This window comes from Triticum dicoccoides, chromosome 6A (genome assembly GCF_002162155.2).
Source record: "Triticum dicoccoides isolate Atlit2015 ecotype Zavitan chromosome 6A, WEW_v2.0, whole genome shotgun sequence".
In the NCBI taxonomy this organism is placed as follows: Eukaryota; Viridiplantae; Streptophyta; class Magnoliopsida; order Poales; family Poaceae; genus Triticum; species Triticum dicoccoides.
In genome coordinates this window covers 403,122,475-403,131,010 of record NC_041390.1, presented here as the reverse complement: position 1 = coordinate 403,131,010, position 8,536 = coordinate 403,122,475, and the positions used below count along the sequence as shown (strand labels likewise).

At 45.0% G+C, this 8,536-nt stretch overlaps 2 protein-coding genes across 3 annotated transcripts; one reads left to right on the top strand and one right to left on the bottom strand.

Moving 5' to 3' along the window:
* Positions 1 to 294: 294 nt before the first annotated feature.
* Positions 295 to 4,349, top strand: LOC119317028 (pre-mRNA-splicing factor ISY1 homolog). The gene is made up of 2 exons (XM_037591413.1): positions 295 to 1,406; positions 3,979 to 4,349. Exon 1 carries the CDS (start codon positions 464 to 466, stop codon positions 1,397 to 1,399), a length of 936 nt encoding a protein of 311 aa, XP_037447310.1. The 5' UTR covers positions 295 to 463; the 3' UTR covers positions 1,400 to 1,406; positions 3,979 to 4,349.
* Positions 4,350 to 4,884: 535 nt separating this feature from the next.
* Positions 4,885 to 7,618, bottom strand: LOC119317026 (transcription termination factor MTERF5, chloroplastic-like). 2 transcript variants are annotated; one of them, XM_037591412.1, is made up of 5 exons: positions 7,435 to 7,618; positions 6,885 to 6,934; positions 6,566 to 6,787; positions 5,426 to 6,487; positions 4,885 to 5,361 (listed from the first exon to the last, which is right to left on the bottom strand). In XM_037591412.1, exons 1-5 carry the CDS (start codon positions 7,542 to 7,544, stop codon positions 5,351 to 5,353), a joined length of 1,455 nt encoding a protein of 484 aa, XP_037447309.1. In that variant the 5' UTR covers positions 7,545 to 7,618; the 3' UTR covers positions 4,885 to 5,350. The 2 variants fall into 2 exon arrangements, with proteins under 2 accessions (XP_037447309.1, XP_037447308.1); XM_037591411.1 differs by having other exon boundaries at positions 4,885 to 5,390; positions 5,455 to 6,487.
* Between the last annotated feature and the right edge of the window lie 918 nt (positions 7,619 to 8,536).

Sequence of the window (8,536 nt, the reverse complement as noted above, 5' to 3'; positions counted from 1 at the left end):
GGTTCGGCCTAGGTCCGCCGGCATCAATTTCAGCCCGAACCGATGAAAAAAGGGTCTTTGAGGGTGCGACTGGACCGATTTTTCGACACCGACGGCCTAAATATCGCCTGGAGGGTTTTGTTGAGGACGCAGCCGGAGATGCTATAAGGTTTTAGAAGAGGAAGGGAAAAGCAGTCGTGGACCCACAGGACCCGTGGCACACGGAGGAGGCGGTTGATTCCAGCGAGCGACGTGATCAGCCGGTTTAAACACAAGAGTTTTCCTAACCGAAAAGAGAAAATTGGTCCAGCGAACGCAGAGCGGATACCAACCAGGTGAGCCATCAAAGCCGCCTCTCTTCCCCTAAAACCTAGCCCGCAAATCCTAATCCAGCCCACGCGCCTCCCCCCAAACCCTCGTCCCCAAGCTCGCGAACCTCACCGCCGCCCGCACCGCCACCGGCCGCTCCGCGCGACCGCCCACCATGGCTCGTAACGAGGAGAAGGCGCAGTCCATGCTGAACCGCTTCATCACGATGAAGCAGGAGGAGAAGCGCAAGCCCCGCGAGCGCCGGCCGTACCTCGCCTCCGAGTGCCGGGACCTCGCCGACGCCGACCGCTGGCGTGGAGAGATCCTGCGCGAGATCGGCGTCAAGGTCGCCGAGATCCAGAACGAGGGCCTCGGGGAGCACCGCCTCCGAGACCTCAACGACGAGATCAACAAGCTCCTCCGCGAGCGCAGCCACTGGGAGCGCCGCATCCTCGAGCTCGGAGGCCGCGACTACTCTCGCAGCTCCAACGCCGCCCTCATGACCGACCTCGACGGTAACATCGTCGCCATCCCCAACCCCTCCGGCCGGGGCCCAGGCTACCGCTACTTTGGCGCTGCCAAGAAGCTCCCCGGCGTCCGTGAGCTATTTGATAAGCCACCTGAGGTCCGCAAGCGCCGCACCCGCTACGAGATCCACAAGCGCATCAATGCCGGGTACTATGGATACTATGACGACGAGGACGGTGTGCTTGAGCCCCTTGAGGCTGCTGCCGAGAAGCGCATGCGGGACGAGGTTGTCACGGAGTGGCACCGGGTGGAGCGTGTGCGGCGGGAGGCCATGAAGAATGTGGTGAGTGGCGAGGTGGCTGCAGCAGGTGGGCGTGGTGGGGAAGCTGCTACGGAGGTGCTGTTCGAGGAGGTGGAGGAGGAGGTTGAGGAGGAGAGGAGGCTGGAGGAAGAGAGGATGGAAAGAGAGAAGGGGGAAGAGGCTGGGAGGGAGTTTGTGGCACATGTGCCGCTCCCTGACGAGAAGGAGATTGAGCGGATGGTGCTAGAGCAGAAGAAGAAAGAGCTGCTCAGCAAGTACACAAGTGATACCCTGCAAGGCGAGCAGAAGGAGGCTAAGGAGATGCTCAATGTCCAACGCTAGGAGAGATGTATGCTCTTGTTTATCTTGGCTCTAGTAGATTACTTAACTGGTGTAGACTAGGCATGCATCCAAAATACCACACCATAAAGACTGCTCTACTGATTTTTTGTTGCCCTGTAATTTGTGTGCGCCATTTACTCTTTAATACCTTCATGCTGCGAATGATTTAATTTTATGATGCAGAGCCTGTGTTCATGAGGGGAGCCTTGGCGCAGTGGTAAAGCTGCTGCCTTGTGACCATGAGGTCACGGGTTCAAGTCCTGGAAACAGCCTCTTACAGAAATGTAGGGAAAGGCTGCGTACAATAGACCCAAAGTGGTCGGACCCTTTCCCAGACCCTGCACAAGCGGGAGCTGCATGCACTGGGGCTGCCCTTTTTTAGAGCCTGTGTTCAGTCTTGCAATATGTGAATTATCATTTGCATTGTACCATTGATTGTGTGCTTTGTTTGAATTTTGAAAGTTGTGCTCATAGTCATGGTATCAACAGTGAAATACTCTGCTCGAGCCTGAGTTAAATATGTATACGGTCAGGTGTTTTGGCCTTAGGTTCGTATACTGCTCATGCGGTTCACTGCCTCTGATTAGTTTTGTTCACAAATCTTATTTGAACCTGATGCTCCAAATAAGCAATTTATATGCTGAAATACTGAGTTTAGGCAATAAATTGATACGTCAAATTCATATATGTTGACCATATAAGCGCTGAGTGGCGCAGTATCTTATTTCATTACTTTGCCGTAGTTCATTTAGTTAACGTCGCTGCAGCTGTTTTGTATTTTCTGCTGATGAGTTGGTATACACATTGAGTAAGCATTTTGTGCTTCTTGGAAAACCTTTTAAAATCGACAAGAGTATTGTTTGAGTTGATGATTCTTTCAAATGTCCTTTTGACCTACCAAGTTAGATACAGAGGCATAATGCCTTATTGGTGCTGACAACAAGGTGCCTTCTTTTGGGTTACAGTTCAACTGTATATCCGTAGTTCTGTACCAATGATGGGTTTTAGTTAGTTATTTGATAGAAAACATCTCGCAAGTAGGAAATCATGCTGGTCGGGTGAGTTAACTGACAAGCAGATACTTAGTTTCTTTTTCAGAAACTAATGTGTCTGCTTTGTTCATTTCTTCATCAAACATTTGGTAAAGCAAGTCAGATTTGGTTACACATTCAAAAAATATGCGATTTAGTTCAGAGTTTTTTTGTGCTTATGTCTGATTAGTGATTCCGTTTCTAGAATATTCCTTGTCAACCGAAGCACCTCATTCGCTGTGGGGTGTGTTATGTGTAGGCTGGAACGTGGTCTTGTATATTCGGTTCGTGTTTATTTAATGATGTGGTTTAATTTTATGAGGCAAAGCTGTGTTCTGTCTTGCAATATATAAATTATCATTTGCATTGTATTGTATCATTTTTTTGCGGGTATTCTATTGTATTGTATTGTATCATTGATTGTGTGCCCATTTACTCTTAGAACCTTCATGCTGCGAATGGTTTAATTTTATGAGGCAAAGCCTGTGTTCTGTCTTGCAATATGCGAATTATTATCATTTACATTGTATTGTATCATTGATCGTGTGTTTTGTTTGAATTTTGAAAGTTGTGCTCCTAGGCATTGTATCAACAGCGAAATACTCTACTGGAGCCTGAGTTAAATATGTATATGGTCGGGTGTTTTGGCCTTAGGCGTGTCTATTGCTCATGCAATTCACTGCCTCTGATTAGTTTTGTTCATAAATCTTGTTTGAACCTGATGCTCCAAATAAGCAATTTATATGCTGAAATGTTGACTTTAGGCAATAAATTGATACATGGAATTCCCATACGTTGACCATATCGCTGCTAAATAGTTAACATATAAATTGATACATGGAATTCCCATACGTTTGACCATATCATTAGTTGCCGTAGTTCATTTAGTTAAAGTCGCTGCAGCTATTTTGTATTTTCTGGAGATGATCTGTCATACACATCGAGTGAGCATTTTGTGCTTCTTTGAATACCTTTTAAAATCTGGAAGAGTATTGTTTGAAGTTGATGATTCTTTTGAATGTCCTTTCTACCTACCAAGTTAGATACAGAGGGATAACGCCTTATTGGTGCTGACCACAAGATGCTTTCTTCGGGGTTACAGTTGAACTGCATATCTGTAGTTCTGTACTAATGACGGATTTTAGTTATTTATTTGATATGGAAAACATTTTGCAAGCAGGAAATCATGCTGGTCGGGTGAGTTAACTGAGCAGCAGATATACCTAGTTTCTTTTTCAGCAACTAATGTGTCTGCTTCGTTCATTTCCTCGTCAAACATCTTGTAAAGCAAGTCAGATTTGGGGATACATGAAAAAAATTACTACCTCTGTTTCAAAATATAAGACGTTTTTGTACGCTAAACTAGTCTAAAAAACATCTTATACTTTAATACGGAAGGAGTATGTGATTCAGTTTAGAATTTTTGCGCTTATGGTGTCTGATTAGTGATTCCATTTCTAGAATATTCGTTGCCAACTGAAGCACCTCATTTGCTGTGGCAACACCTCATTTCATCATATCTTAACCTATTTCCCCCCTTCCTGTTAGGTTGGTCATTGCTGAATCCTTCACGGTATTGAGATGAGTGAAGTGCGAGGAGCAATATGTGCAGTGCTGGACAAGCGTTGACGCAACCCTAGAAGATCTGATGCTAAAAACACTGAAGGGCTTCGCTGCAATCATGTTGATCGATGTGATGTTTATTACCCTAGAATGATTGATGCCAAATGGGTAAACCTGAGATAGTGGTGGTGAACCGTCACTGTGCATGGATGTGCTGTATTCACTGGCACTCTACAAGTACATCCATTGGCTACGCATATATCTAAAAAACTACTAGACCATAATGAAAGCAATTCTGAACACTCGAAGGATGTTAACCATCTATCTTACTACAGCACAGATTTTAAGAAGGTCAATGCCCCTTTTATCTGGTTAACATGATCGGTACAAATTTGGCTGAGAATTGCTACCGAAACGAATAGGCAGATACGTAAGGGTGCGTTGGCTGGGAACAATGTGGAGTGGAATGCCATGGTTGATTGCATCATGGCTGGGAACAATGTGGAGTGGAATGCCATGGTTGATTGCATCATTCGAAGATCTACAGTACATGGAAGTAACAAATCTGCATCATATTGCCGGGACTTTCCCTTTCCCTGGGAGAGCTGGCTACAACATTTAACTTCAAACTTTAACCTCACACACAACAAAGAAAGAGAGCGAGTATTCCCTCCATTCATAAATATAAGATGTTTTGAATATTTCAATATGAACTACATACATACTGAAATGAGTGAACAAACACACTAGAACATGTCTATATACATTTGATTCGGAAAAAAAGTTACTCCTGCCGACCCATATTAATTGACGTACACTTAGTATAAAGCTGTACAAAGTGTGCGTCAATTAATATGGATAGGAAGGAGTAGAGCATTTTATATTTGTGAATGGAGAGAGTAGAATATATGATGGAAGAAATAACGTTCATAAAAAATAAATCAGTAGCAGATAAAAAACATAAACGGGCCAACAAGAACTTGTAGTATCGAACAACCGCATTTGACATTGCCAACTTACGGCATCTACCCTCGCAAAAAGAGAAGAAGAGGGAAGTCACCTAAACTAGCCACCAACAGTAAACAGTTATATATCAAAGCTGTTCCTCTCCAAATGCTGCGAGTCTATCAACTGCCGTGCAAGTACAAAAGAGCATGACGAAGTAGTTATATATCAAAACCGTTCCTCTCAAATGCGGCACGTCCATCAACTGCCATGCAACTACAAAAGAGCATGGCGAAGTACAAATTTCCAACATAGTTCTTGTGTGCCGAAAACTATCCATCTACCAGGCTATTAACGCTTGTGCTACAAGCGAACTTGTCAAAACTTGTGCTTTTCTGAGATTGTGATCATATCAAAATCCACCTGATTTCTTTTGTAGAATTTCCTCAAATCTGGTTTCTGAGATTGTGATCATATCAAAATCCACCTGATTTCTTTTGTAGAATTTCCTCAAATCTGGTTTCTGAGACTGACAACATCTGGTTCAGAATCAACCTCACCCCACAACCAGTCATCTGAGCATACCGAGGTTTTATCCTCTGCTCTAAACTGTACCCAAAGTACTGTGGAAATTTCACGAGTTCATACCTTGGGTACCCCATCGTCAGAAAATATTCATATTTGGGAATCAAATTTTCTTGCAAGCTGAGAGTGTGAATAATCCCAAATCTATTTACCATAATGCCAATTTCCTCGATGCTGAACTCTCTCTCCAGGAAAAACTCTGTGATTGGCTTCAGCTTTGACTCTATGTTCAAACCAAAAGCCTGGGGACATTTCTGAATAAGAGATGCAGCATCTGCGCCGATCGACCGGAAGTAGTCAGCAGTTGGTCTGAGGTTGTCATTGACACTGTAGCTCATGAGATGAGGACATCGTGTGAGAATCTTGCCGATGTTTTCCTTAGAAACTCCTAGTTCAGTAAGGTAGCTCACAGTTATCTCCACCTTCTGCCTGCTATATGTGAGAAATGCAGGGAACCGGCATATCACCTTGCTCCACTGAGTTTTGTTGACACCAATATTCTCCATATAGGCCATCATAGGTTTCAGATTATCTGTCAAGCTGATTCCACATAGCTGAGGCCTCTTCCTGATGATTCCAGGTATGCCTGACCTCGGCACACCAAGCTCAAGCAGTAGCTCCACCAGGGGCTTTATCTTGCGATCCACGTTGTAGTACGCAAATGCTGGGAACTTGCGCACGACATTCTTGATCTCCTCATGATCCATGCCATAGTCCAGCAGGTAGAGCACTAACTCCGGGAGGGCTCCCCCTGAGGTTGGTGTGCTTACTCGAGCAATTGCCTTCTGCTTATTTGAGCTCGTTGGTGTAAGTATCATTGAGTAAGACAAGGACTCCCTTTCCGCGGAAAAAGGATCAGGGAAATTCTCCACCACTTCAACCAAACTATCCCCATGTTCTTTAGAAAGAGCTTCTAGATAGGGAAGGAGAGCATCTCTGATCTCAGGTGTACTCAGCTCCCTTCCTGAAAAATAAATATGCTGTGAAATGTTCAGAACCTATAAGGTACAAAGTTTATAGATAGTAACTTCAAGATGCGAACCTTCAGCATATCGAGATCTGTAAGCACTTTGGAGCTTTGAACTCAGGTGCTCAATGAATCCATCTGATTTGTTGGCGATCCGTGCAGCTACCGCACTTCTCAAACCTTTCTGCCTTAAGAACAGCGATAGCACAGCTTTCGCTTCCTCTCTTTCTGCAGCAAGCAACCTTGAGAGAGCAGTTGTGGAGCTTTGGGCACTGGCCACCAGTAAATCATCAGCATCTGCAACATAGTTGATGTGGACCATAAATATAACTTGCGTATGCGACATACTCCCATGGAGGAGATTTTTTAAGAAGAGATAAACAGATAACCTCACATGATTGTGCATTGCAAATGGGATGTTGTCTGGAAATGAGAGTGTAAAGCCTGTATAAACAGAAGACCGCTATTAGTAATGTTGGAGCCAGTAACTAATGAAATACGGTATGGAAATCTTAAGTAGATGTTTGGTGGATTATCCTTTCAACGTCTCTGGTTCTTACTTCTGTTAAATCAAAAAGAAGCAGTACAGTGCCCAGTTACCAATGATTGAGCTCCTTCCCAGGTAGTACACGAGTTTACATACAAATCCATGTTTTGAAAAAGTTTACATATACTATTATAGACGATGCCGCACAATTATCTTTTTCGCATTTATTGAGGCAATTCAAATCGGAGACCAGTAAACTGAATCTATTACTAATATTCTTATACAAATCTCGACTAAGATTTGCACCGATCCTCTCAAATTGCAGGGCATCCATCATACCGTATAATCACGAGGAAACATCGGACAAGCTCCAATCCCTACTGAATTAATACTACGATACTAGTACAGGCAGTAATGGAACCAATGCCATTAAGAGCGAGCGAGGAAGCGCGCCTACCTGCAGGAGGAGGGGGAGAGGACGAGCCTCCACGGCGGAAGCAGCCGGCCACGGTGTTCGGACGGGGTCAGGTGGAGGCTGAGTCGCGGGGCCGCCTGCAGGCTCGTCATCGCCGCCGGCCGGCCGGGGAGTGGAGCGCCCGCGGAGAGGGGTGGAGGGGATGAAGGAAGAGTAACAGGAGGTGAGGGGCTGAAGCTGTTTGGGACTTTGGAGCTGGGTTTTATCTTGTTCCACAAACAAACACCCGAAACTGAAATATCTCCAATTTCGTAGACCCCGTTAAAAAATGAGATAAATTTAAGGGTGTTTCTAGGAAATGGCTCTCGGAAACCCAATTGTACATTACGAAAGTGAAAATTTGAAATTACTTCGCCAACAACCGCACTATTAATATTTTTTTAGAAACTTCTAGTCTAATCGTCGTATGTCATGACAGTACAAAGAATATCGGAAATAACAAAAAATACAATTAGGTTTGTGGACAAGCTAGCGACAACTACAAGTACTGAGCGAGCCAACGGCGTGCCGCCGTCACCGCCCTCCCTCGTCGGAGTCGGGCAAAACTTGTTAGTAGAAAGTCGAGGAATCATCATGTTAAAGCCTTAATAGGTCAGCGCACCAGAACAACAACCGTCACCGATTAAGAAAAGAGTAGGTTGAAATACTCAAACATGTAGACATATGACCGAAGACGAATAAAGACCGGATCCTAACAGATCCATCGAACCGAATCCCGCGAGATTCGACGAAGACACGCCATCACACATTCTCTGACGACGCTAGATGCACCATCAGAAAGGGGATCGAAAGTGGGAGACATTGTTCCTACTAGGGGACTTTGCCAAAGCCACACAACCCTACCGAGACGCCGAAACAAACAAGAATGATAGCAGGGTCCCTCCCGTCGGTGAGGGGCGATGACGGTGTAATACACTGAGGGTGTCCTCTCGGTGGGAAGCATGGCAGCAGGCCCGTCTCGCAGAGGTCCAATGTAAAGGGCAGCCCGGAGGCCCGAATGGATATTAGGAGATGCCAAGATGGAGACGGCATAAGATCGATCGAACCCCATGTAAACCCTAGCCCTCATCGTCTATATAAATTG

Coding starts and splice junctions, on each gene's coding strand:
- LOC119317028 (XM_037591413.1), top strand. CDS start 464: ATGGCTCGTAACGAGGAGAAGGCGCAGTCCATGCTGAACCGCTTCATC.
- LOC119317026 (XM_037591412.1), bottom strand. CDS start 7,544: ATGACGAGCCTGCAGGCGGCCCCGCGACTCAGCCTCCACCTGACCCCG. Junction 6,935..7,434: donor CTCTCCCCCTCCTCCTGCAG/GTAGGCGCGCTT, acceptor CTGTTTATACAG/GCTTTACACTCTCATTTCCA. Junction 6,788..6,884: donor CATTTGCAATGCACAATCAT/GTGAGGTTATCT, acceptor ACTATGTTGCAG/ATGCTGATGATTTACTGGTG.